Genomic DNA, 12163 nt, shown 5'->3' on the forward strand with positions numbered 1-12163 from the left:
CTAAGCTATAAGTCTCCAATATAGCAACGGCATCATTAGCAACAGAGTTGATCTCAAACACCCATTGCTGAACTCTTTGATCTACAACTTGCTTTTGTTCTGCATCTTTGAGGAAAGACTGCATGAAGAACAGCTCATTTCGCAGCCACCGCACATCCTGTCTGAGACTTGAACGCAGGGAAGCTTCCTGTATGAGGAAATCCCCCAGTTTTTGAACTGCAAATGACACAAAGGCATCAACCATCTTTTGGCGTTTGGATCTTTACTGTAATGAAGAGATGAAGAAATATTGGAGAAAGTCAAATCAAAGTTGGCTGTTAATTGCTGCCTGGAAGAAGTTTGACGCAGAGTTAAGTATATTTTAGTTTACTTTTCTTCTCTTTGATTAAAGCCTCTTTCTCTGCAGTCAGTTTTGACTTTGCATTATTCCATCAGAATAATGATCAGACATTTTATATTCGACCCTCTTTTTTTTATTGAATAAGTCTAGTTGGGGAGACATTCCTCTTTTTACTCTTTCCTGCATTTTCAGTGGTTGATGTATTTTCAACTAATTAGGGAGTGTGAATAAATCTGAATGATTAAGATCTAGAGTTGAGTATATTTTAGTTTACTTTTCTTCTCTTTGATTAATTAGTAAAAGAATTATATCAAATGTTGAATAACAAGTACATTATTAGTACACATTCCCAGAAAATTTAAAATTGGTTTGGTTGTAGTTCACATGATATCTTTATAATTTCTATATAGTCAATATTTGACTTTGCATTAGTCCATCAGAATAGTGATCTCTCTCACACATACACAGGCGCGTCAGGGGTATTTTTCGAGGCCCTCACAATAAAATTAAAAAAAGCGGAAAAGACAATTTTACCCTTAATGAATCCCTTTTAAATATATCTTTATTTTTTTCAAATCAAATTTCCATTTTCTTGATCTTCTTCCTAATTCTAGTACTCAAGCTTTTTTTCTCTTTTTGTGCACAATTTTTGGTCATTTTTTATGTAATGGCTTCTAATTTTTTTTGTCATTGTGTAAAAAGAGCTATAATGAAGATTTCTTGGTCTGCAAATAATTCAGGTATTAAAAAAAGTGAATTTACATTCATGGTGACAGCTTCTACCAAAAATAAACTTTCAAAAGCAAAAATTAACATAACCATACTAAATTGAGGAAGAACAACACATAAACATCCAAAAGATAAGAACTTTGACCACAAATCTTCACAATTTTACTTTGATTTGCAAAGAAATTAGGGCTAGGGCTCCGCTGATGTTGAGTGAAAATCGAGCAAATTGGGAAAAGAAAATACGACCCTACCCTTTTGTATTTTAATTTCTTCTTTTTTTTAATTATAAAATACGTGGCAGCCACTGAGTGGCTCAATAAGCCACGTAGGAGCGTTTGTATATCACACAATTTGGCTGTTGGATTCGCGTGTTTTTTTGTTTAAGAATTGGATAGTTAAAGTGCCTACTTGTGCACTATGAAAGTTAGAGGTCATACTTAAAATTGAAGCCAAGTTTAGGGTCCAATTTATGTATTATGCCAAAATTAAAACATTATATTATCTTATATACAATATTGCGTAGTAACAAATATTAATAATGTAAAGGAAGATGATAATTATAACATCTTATCACTTATCCTTCAATCAATCTTCTTTAATTTGATTTTATAATTTATCCCTTTGCTTCCAAGAAGTGTTACTATTTGATATTTTTGGGGAATCAAATGAACATCAACCGGAGGTATTAAATTTTCTAATAAATAAATAATCGTTGGTGAAGGGATAAATGAATTTTAAAAGACCGAAAAAGTGAATAAATATTCTAATTCTAACGTGTAGAAAGTTCAACCCTACTGTTTGCTCTACATATATCATTTTAAAGTTCCCCATTTAAATGTATCATAAGTAATTATTAAAATGAAAAATTAAAGGGAGAATGTTTCATATGGGACAATAATTAATTACATACTTTTAAGGCAAAATTACAATCTATCCCTTAAAAGTTTATAATTACATAAATTCCTCAAACGGATACAATAATATAAGCGCTGATACATTAATCTGATGCGCGAGATACAATAATATAAGCGCTGATACATTAATATGACGTGCGAGATACATTAATCGTTAAGTAAGATACATTACATTTTATACATGATACACTAATCTGATGCGCGAGATACATTAATCTGATGCGTGAAAATGAGGGATTTTGGAGATTTGTAAAACTTATAGGGGATAATGGTAATAAGTAAACTAAAAGGTGAGATTTCTGTAATTTTTCCTTATATTATATATACTTGAAAGGGAAAATATTACATAAAACTATTCAGTTTATTTGGGTGTTTTTTAAAAATCAACATACCAGAGTGATGAAGTTCAATTTGAAACTACAATTTCAATAGAGAAAACTTGCGTGAATACTCAATTAACGTGTGTTATTTAATCTGTACTAACAATAACTTTGCAGTAACATAAACAACAAAGTTTAAAACAAGCATACTAGGATCTGTAACAATAGAATGAAACATATTGGAAAAATTGAGCCCATTAAATGCATAGTGTCCCTTTAAGAAAATTATTCCCCTCTAGTACCCGAGGTTTAAAGGAATAGATCCTCTCAGGATAGAACGATTCTATTCACCAATGTATTGATACAAAAATAATATTTAATTGTGCAGAAGAAGAAGAAGTTCAAAATTTTCGTTGTTTTAAAATGAGAGGAAATCCCTCTATTTATAAACAACAAAGGGTAATGTGAACAGATATTTATTGTGGCTTATTGGAAAGGTCACATCTCTTTGGAAAAGTTACAACCCTTCGGAAGGGACACAACCTTTCACAAAAGTCATAGGTTTTCATAAAAGTCGCAACTCTTCATAAAAGTTGCAACTCTTCATAAAAGTCACATCTTTTCATGTAAGGGGAATGCTAGTTTTGTAAATAAATAAATTAAAAGGGAATCCTGGTTTGTGATGACGCTACGTAGGTGGATATAGAGTTCTCTTTTATATATATACTAGATACATGACCCGTGCCAGCACGGCGCCCAATATATATTAATTTTTTGTCTCAATATTTTTTGGTTGCTAAATGTTACGGCCTAAATGCTGAACTATTGACCCTACTTGTTCGGATGGGTGTTCACCCCAAAGTGTTCCCGGACCGCATGCATACATCCGTAAGTAACTTAGTGCAACATGGAAAATGTGATATCATAGAATTTGAGAAGTTATCGAAAATTTTATATGATTTTAAAAATATTTTAAGTTGTTAATTATGATAATTTATACTTTTTACTTAATTTTAATATATATCACTCTCTTTGTTTCAATTTAGGTGGCATATATAGGATTTCAAAAATTGGCCATTTTTTATGTCTTTTAAATATATTAAAATGTTAATTATTGTAATTTATATTACCCTTTTAACACAATTTTCATATAATACATGTCACTTCCCATGTCTCAAATTATGTGGCATTGATAAATTTTTTGGAGTCAAGTAATTTTTTTATATGTATTTTTTTTAATTAATTATTGTGATTTGTAGTACTTTTACGTCAATTTCAAATAATATATATTTATCATCTAACCCATTTTATGTGGTGCCAATAGAATGTCAAGAGTTAATCGATTATTTTTATATAACTTTTAAATATTCAGGTCAATTTCAAATAATATATGTTTATCATCTAACCCATTTTATGTGGTATCAACAGAATGTCAAGAGTCAATCGAATTTTTTTATATAACTTTTAAATATTTATATTGTTAATTATTGTGATTTATGTGTTATTTATATAATTTTTAAATTTATAACCAACAAAAAGAATAAGAGAAATAAATTTAATAAAAAAAATACTAAATAGTAATGAAAAATATTATTATTACAACTCTACTACATATACAAATGTTTAAATTAAAAAAAGGGAATGAGGCAGCTGACATAGAAAAGTGAGCCCATGAGTTGGGCCCACACAGTTCAACAAAACAGTAGTAATTTTTTATAGGACATATGAGTCATTATGTAAATGTTAATTGGTTTTTTGGTCTAATAAAGAAAAGGTACACCTTTAAAACAAGAGATTACAAAGGCTTAATGAAGGAAAAAGTAGAAAATTCCAAAAATATCCTTGTCATACAAGCAGACATGTTCGAAGATATGCGTGTTGTAGACTCTTCTACTATGTACTAGATAAGAAATGCCTGTGCTATGCACGGGCCCAACGTAGGGCTATTTATCGATCGGATAATTTCGCTTAATATGCCCTATAGATCAATTTTAAAATTTACTAATCTGCTAGCCAACCAATAATAAATATGTTGGTTCAGTAATGGATTAGCAATTATTGGACGGTTATCAGGCAGTGTAACGGTTAATCTATAATCTCTACGTTACCTTTTTTTTTATGAACGTACCTTAACAAAAGGATGGCTTTGAGTAAATTGCTACATATTTTTCATTTACATATCCTCAATGTTTTTCTGAGTTTGCTAACTTGCTCTCCATTATTTAAAGCAAAATTAATAATTATTAAAAAGTAAATAGATTTTTATGGCATTACGCTTTAGCTTTTAGGAGTTAGGACTAACAAAGAAAAAATATATAATTACTTTTATATACTATGGTAAAATATTAAATAAGCCTAATATACATAGACTTAAAATGTAAGTATGTTAACTCTTAACGAGTTAACATTTTACCCAATAAAGAAATTGAAAAATCCACCCTCACACCAATAAGCCGTTAATTACAAAACTTTAATCCGCTCCCCAACCGTTTATTCAATAACTCAATACCAATAAGCCAATTTGTCATTGACTTATCGGTTAGGGTTCAATTTTGAACACATCTAGCCCAATGTGTATGATTTTGAAAGAATAATTATAACTTTTTTCTTTTTTTGTAATTTGATTATCATGAACAAATATTGTCACTATAGAATAAAAATAATGAAATAAGCTAAATAGTATTGTCAAACTATTTTTATAAATATATATATAAAAATTTCAGAAGTATAAATGATATGATAAATACATAATTAAAATTTCTCTTATGCTCAATTGACACAACTTCACTATAAAAAGGTGCAAAATCAAAGATTTAAATTTTTTCATACAAATAGTCTGCATCAATTATTTTACATTTGGTTTGTCATTTCATTTGCAACAATTTAAAAACATATTAAAACATCATCAATTATCTCACAAGATGAGAATTGCACACATTCACGACGAAAGCGCTATATTACACCAAATGACATCACAATTTGAATTCTAAATTTTCTTTTCATTGAAGTTGTCAAAACACTATTTTAAAGCGTCACATTATTAATTTAGAATCGTCAATAGCGCCAAATCACCATAGATTTGAAATTACAATATCAAAAACTCACAAAATTTGGTTGAGCATTTTTTAAGCATGAGCCTAACATATCTTTTCAATTGTTACATGCAAGTAAAAATAGTGCACCAAAAGAACTGTACCTTCAAATCATAATTCTTCCATCTCTTTTCATTTCTATGTATGTTCATAGTTATAGAACAATTAATGGTAAGCGACTTTATTGGAACACGTGTGTCCAAAATAGAAGTTTATCATGAAGGCGTCGTAGAAAATTCAACATAACATGAATAAGAGTTAATCAAGGACCAAAAAGTGATTTAGCATCAATTTTGATGTCAAAGGTACTGGTTATTCTAAAATTTATCTTACCACCCTCAAACCTTTCAAAAATATTGCCACCCTCGTGTTGTATCCTCTAAAAATACATAGCTTTTTGGATGATTCACCACACAACATCATGCTGCCTCAAAACTACATGCATGATCTTATTCACCATTGCAAAATGACTCCTCTTGACTGAGTAATGCTGAAAGAACTGTTCCACTGCCTAAAAAAATGAAGAAAAATATAAGTAAGCCAATTCATGAATGATCATATCTCTCACGAAGTAACTAATATAATAGGTTATCTCTTCTTTTGATGAAGTAAAGAAGAATAGGTCTATCTCTAAAATGAAATTAGACACAACTTAATAGTTAAAAGGTTAATAGGCCAAATAGTCGGCAAGCCACTATTAAAATAAAAAAATTTGAGGTCCCTGCACTTATAAAATCTCAATTGCTTCTTTAGACTTATATCTGTAATAGAATGCAATAGATCAATTGATTGGACATTACAGATTCCACAAAAAAGGTCCTTGAAACATAATTATGTCTCAACATCTACGTAGAAAGACAAACAAACATCACTCTGAAGAACATAAGTATTAACATCTCATCTTCAGTAGCAGTAGCTACTGGTTAATTCACACCAAGTACAATTCAAAACAAAGAAAAAACTACCTGCTAATTTAAGGGAGAAGCTACAGTCAAGTAGGCATGTTACAACAAAGTTTAAAATGATATTTTAATAAATCTGAAAAAGATTAATGAGTAATAGCACACTAAGTTTCGGTAGGAGATATCTTTCCAAATTTAAATAAATAGGAGCTTTTACATTCTATAAAGGAGAGCTTATCTTTGTGACTGAAAGTTCTGCTACCATCTTTAGCCATCAGTTTCTTTCACAAGTTTAACTTTCAAGGGTTTACATTACCGCTCTACCAAGAATCAATAAACAAAGAATTTTCATGTCAAAGCTTAAAGTAGAAACAATTTTTCTAATGTTACACACAAAATGATTCATATAAGAGTTTTAAAACTTTCTTATTTGAAGTCTAACGTTTAATCAGATTGTGTCAGTAAAAATCTGGTCCTTTTCTTCAGAGGAAGCACTCTAAACTTATGCTAGTAATCAATCTCTAGCACGGGCCTGACCACTTAAAGTGAAGAATATTAATCAGCTAAGGATAGTCCTTGTATATATAGTCTCGCAATCTTAATAGATATCCAACAGAAAACATGAGAAACGTAATCGACAACGGCGTAAGCGAAAGCAGATAAAACCACATGATATTATTTTATAAGCCTGCTAAATTAGGTAAAAATAAGTATCAGACAAAGATCTCCACCAGAAAAGAACCAAAAAAAATGCCAAAAACTACATGAAAAGAGTTTACTTTTGCTACATATTCGGCTACACTGATTCCCTATGAATATGGCGGTAGTTTACTATTTTCAGTTGCAAGAGGCACACTAAGGAGATCAAATTGGATATGTGATTAATGAGATGGTGCTATACAAGTTCATATTCTTGGAAGAGGATACGCTACAAAGCAAACACTTTCGTCATAAAATATAAGTTTTTGTAGCTGCTCCATGTACTACATATATATAATCTCCATATGAAAAATATTCAACCGATAATAAGCATGAGAAATGTTTTTTTTTGAAGAGGCCAAGGCATGGAACTATCACAGATCAAAGAGTATCAAACTTTTAACAGCCAATACATTCTAAAAGTTCCATTGACTATGATATCCGATTTTATTTTATTTTTGTTAAGATTAGTTGAAAAGTTCTTTTTCGAAGGCTTATCTTACTTTCCTTTCCTTATTTAATATGGTTTTGGAAGTAACACAACTCTACATTTTCATATAGTAACAGATATAACAATAAGTGCACGCACCTATAAAAATAAGAGTTCTCTTCTTTTAGCGTAGCAACAAAACGTAGAAGGAAAAACATTATTTTGCACGTCCACTTCATAGTTAGTGGCGTAATTGCGTCGATAGTAAGCCTCTATTCCATTTTGGAAATACTACGTTCATCCATGATAATAATATTGTAAGAAGAGCTGATATTGGAGGAAATTAATAAACTAAGTTACAACTAAATATTTGCAAGCAGAACTTGTCCAGTTGCGCATTTTGGTCACAACAAATGGCACATGGAAACTTAAAATATCAGAGTTATGTTTGTATACCATGGTTAGTAGCAAAGATAATTTGTCTGGGTCATTTTTAGAAGCAAAAAGGACATAATTTTAATGTAGGGAAAAGTTCTATAGGAAAATATATTTACTAAACTACATATGTATAATTTTCTGGATAAATAACCAAAGGGTAAGCAATTGGCCAATATCTCAAGTCTACAACTATGATTTTCGTTGTTTTGTAAGAAAAGTGGAATTGACGTCGATTGTGTTTCTCAATATTGTATTGAAAAGTTGAGTCCATAATTTTTATATTAGAAATAACGAAGTTTCTTTAAATATTTATAGAACAAAAAAATTAAGTTGATGAAGGTCTTTATCGAGCACATGTAAGGTGAAGATCCTACTACGAAACAGATGGAGTAATCAACCATGAAACAACAACAAATTATATTAATCAAAAACACAAACGAAAAGTGTAAGGTAATTCAAACCCGCAGAAAATAAGAAGATATAAGTGTCCCTTTTCTGATGTAAGCATTAGATCCCACCATAACATAATTCTTTAATTATTTTTCTCTGTTGATTTTGAGGAGAATAAGACCACACATTTGTAAGTCTTACTTATTTGTTTCTTTGTATCACATAAGCACACCTCCTGTTGAGGAGAATGGCAAAAGCATTTACTCAAAATAAGAGGTCTATACAAAAGTTAAAAGGAGTGGGCGGAACAATGTAAACAAAGTAGAATTTTTTCTAGCTAAGAGCCTGTTTGGATGGGCTTTTAAGCTGGTCAAACTGGCTTAAAAGCCAGTTTATGACTTATTAAAGTGTTTGACAATTATCAAAGTGACTTATTTTAAGTCAAAAATGACTTATTTTAAGCCAAAAGCTAAAAGCTAGGGGAGGGGAGCTTTTTTTTTTAAAAACTTAAAAGCCCTTTTATGTTGACCAAGTATATTACCTTTTTGCCCTTAATTCTTTTATACAATTTCCAAACTGCCCATATTGAATTATTATTATTATTATTATTTTATTTTTTTAAATTATTATTATTATTATTATATTTTTTTATTTTATTATTATTATTATTATTATTATTTTATTATTATCATTATTATTTTATTATTATTATTTTATTATTATTATATTATTATCATTATTATTATCATTATTATTATTATTATTATTATTATTATTATTATTATAAATAATTTGTGGTGGTAAAGAAATATGTGATATTTTATTATTATTATTATTATTTTATTATTATCATTATTATTATTATTATTTTATTATTATTATTATTATTTTATTATCATTATTATTATTTTATTATTATTATTATAATTATTATTTTATTATTATCATTATTATTTTATTATTATTATTATTATTTTATTATTATTATTCCTCTTATAAATAATTTGTGGTGGTAAAGAAATATGTGAATGATAGGAAAATATTATTATTTATGGATGTAAAATATAAATTAATTTTGTTTTAAAGTATAAAAACCTTAAATTAATCAACTTCTCATCATGTTAACAACTTAAAGGGTCTGAAAGTGTTTACCTACACTTATTTGCCAAACTCATCAACAATTTTTTTTTCAACTGCAACACTTTTATCCAAACGCATAACTACTTATTTTAAAAATAAGTTTCAGCACTTTAAAAAGTTACTTTTTTTAAGTCAATCCAAACGGGCTATAAGCACACCTCCTGTTGAGGAGAATGGCAAAAGCATTTACTCAAAAGAAGAGGTCTATACAAAAGTTAAAAGGAGTGGGCTGAACAATGTAAACAAAGTAGAATTTTTTCTAGCTAAGACATTTTTCCAAACACCGGGTGGACATCAGAAATCTTTCAACAGAAAAATCACATATGCAAGCTCCATTAAATTTTAAATCTTGCTACAACTGAAAAATAAAATTAGAAGAATGATCATACCAATTAAGTGATTGTGCTTTTAATCTCCTGGTGTGGTAGGTTGATGAAGTTGTTACCAAAAAGCAAAGATTTCCATAATTGAAGTTCTTTGATTCATGTTAGGACTGAGAGAATTCCCTAAAATTTAAGCGAGACACGATTTAGAATTTAAAAGCCTAATGAAATAAGTAGAGAAAATTTCAAAATTCGAAATAAAAATGATTAAGAACTAACCGATGTGAAAGAATCATCAATTGTAATACAATTTTTGTGCTCTTCTTTGCCTGATGTGGAAGAACCATACAGTCTCATTCTCTCTTTTCAATGGAAGAGACAGAGGAAAGAGATAATGGAACGATCTAGAACCGAAAGGAAATACATGTATAAATCAGTCCTCTGATATTATTATTTTATCCTTGAATAATAATTATATTTACAAGTTTGCCCTTGGTCTTCCCATCCTTCGCATGTCTAATTGGTTCTTGAATATTGCTGAAATTACCATTTTAACATTAGCCATCCATGGCTTGATAGTTCTAGAATAGTGGTGAAATTACCATTTTAGCCTTGATCGTCCTTGGTCTCCACCTTTCTATATAGTAGAAATATATATATGATTGTATATATGTGTATAAATACCTCTTATGATTTCGTATAATATTGTGTATAAATATTGTATATCAAGTTTTACAATATTTTTGTAAAAAAGAAATATAAAAGTTGTATATTATTGTACTAGATGTATATTAATTAAATAATCACAAAATCATTTTTGCATACAATCCCCCCTACCCCCCCCCTCCCCCCCACACACATAAAAAAAAAAAAATCTCTTCCAACCAATTCCACACACTAAAAAAAAAAAGAAGCCAAAAACCAAAAAAATCCTTATTTTTGCATAGAATCACAAAATCAGTAAAGTGACGGAAACTTGATTGATGCTTGGACAACCCATCTTCATCAACTTGAATGTCTTCATCTCCTGTTTAACAAAAATATTATTATTTATATAAAAAAGAAAAAAATGAAGGATTGGAATGTGTTTGTATATTTACCTTTCCTATAATCATTTAAGACTTCGTATATGTTTGAAATGCTTCACGTGTTTCATTCTCTCTGGAATCTCCTTCAGCTTTGGACAATTATAGATAGAAAGATCTTTAATGAGAGGCATGGCATTTGTGCCTAAATGCCATCTTTCTAAGTTGTCAAGACCATAAAGACGAAGGAACTCTAGTTGACTGAAGCTGTAATCACTGCACATTATTTCTTCTCCTTCATAAGCTCTGGACAAGTGGAGATTCCTTAGGTTTGGCAACATTCCCAAAATAGGCATCGGATCTTTTGTCAGTCTTGACTGCCAAATAACTATCATTGTGATGGAATCTGGAAACACAGGCAGTTTCTCTAATCTCCCACCTAACGACAATTTCTGGAGCTTTTCACAACTATTAACAAATTCAAGGGATGGGAATGGATATGTATATTGTTGACCAAACGAAATACACAATCTGAGAGTGTTAAGGTTTTTCAAGCTGCTAATGTTGTTTAGGGAGTAAGATTTCTCAATATTACCCATCTCTAATTCTCGAAGATTGACTAAATCAACTGGGTCAACATCTTTCCACTGATCACAATCAAGGCGAAGAACTTGAAGACTAGTGAGTTTGCTTATACCTGCCAGAGGTATAGAATATGGAACAACTAAATGTCTTAAATTTATTAGGTCAGCTGTTTCGGGGGGTAATTGGCAAAAGCATGTGTCCACATTGACAACAACAAGTGTCTGTAGATTCTTGAGTTTGCCGATGGAGGAGGGAATTTTACTGACACGTCTCAAGCTTAACAACTTGAGGTTGTACAAACTCCCTATGGCATCAGGTATAACTTCACCATAATCAATATCCAAGTACAACACATATATATGTCGGAACACATCTATATGTTGAAACACAATACAAAAATGTGGATCAAAGTACATAATTGACCTCAACTTCGAGTTAGAAAGACCAAGTGATGAGAGGTACCTTTCTCCTTCACTATGAATGGCATGTCTGATACATGAAGTGGATTTCAAGTTCTTTCTTGGATCATAAATGTCAAAGAAGCTTACCTCCAATGCCTTTTGTATCGCAAGATCACGAAGTAAATCATGAACCTTACATTTAGTAACTTTTTCCCACAACGTATCCACCACTTGAACCAAGCTTCGTCTTATCAGCTCATTCAAGAAGCCTTCAGCGACATCCTCCATTCTTTCTTCTCCTCTTGGTATGATGAAACCCTCTGCCATCCACAACCGCATTATGTTGTCAGCATAGATCACTTGATCTTCTGGAAAAACACCAAAGTAGAGAAAACACTTCTTGAGCACAGCTGACAAATCGTTGAAGCTTAATGA

General features: G+C 30.2%; 1 protein-coding gene and 1 long non-coding RNA gene across 2 annotated transcripts; both read right to left on the reverse strand.

Moving 5' to 3' along the window:
* Positions 1 to 5574: 5574 nt before the first annotated feature.
* On the reverse strand, positions 5575 to 10134 carry LOC125851923 (uncharacterized). Its single transcript, XR_007444946.1, has 3 exons — positions 9997 to 10134; positions 9784 to 9900; positions 5575 to 5906 (listed from the first exon to the last, which is right to left on the reverse strand). It is a non-coding gene; the product is annotated as an uncharacterized LOC125851923 (long non-coding RNA).
* A 448-nt stretch (positions 10135 to 10582) lies between these two features.
* On the reverse strand, positions 10583 to 12124 carry LOC125851924 (inactive disease susceptibility protein LOV1-like). The gene is made up of 2 exons (XM_049531668.1): positions 10818 to 12124; positions 10583 to 10744 (listed from the first exon to the last, which is right to left on the reverse strand). The coding sequence occupies exon 1, from the start codon at positions 12065 to 12067 to the stop codon at positions 10829 to 10831; it is 1239 nt and encodes a 412-aa protein (XP_049387625.1). The 5' UTR covers positions 12068 to 12124; the 3' UTR covers positions 10583 to 10744; positions 10818 to 10828.
* Between the last annotated feature and the right edge of the window lie 39 nt (positions 12125 to 12163).

The sequence above is a fragment of the Solanum stenotomum genome, unplaced genomic scaffold (assembly GCF_019186545.1).
Source record: "Solanum stenotomum isolate F172 unplaced genomic scaffold, ASM1918654v1 scaffold30667, whole genome shotgun sequence".
In the NCBI taxonomy this organism is placed as follows: Eukaryota; Viridiplantae; Streptophyta; class Magnoliopsida; order Solanales; family Solanaceae; genus Solanum; species Solanum stenotomum.

Coding starts and splice junctions, on each gene's coding strand:
- LOC125851924 (XM_049531668.1), bottom strand. CDS start 12,067: ATGCGGTTGTGGATGGCAGAGGGTTTCATCATACCAAGAGGAGAAGAA.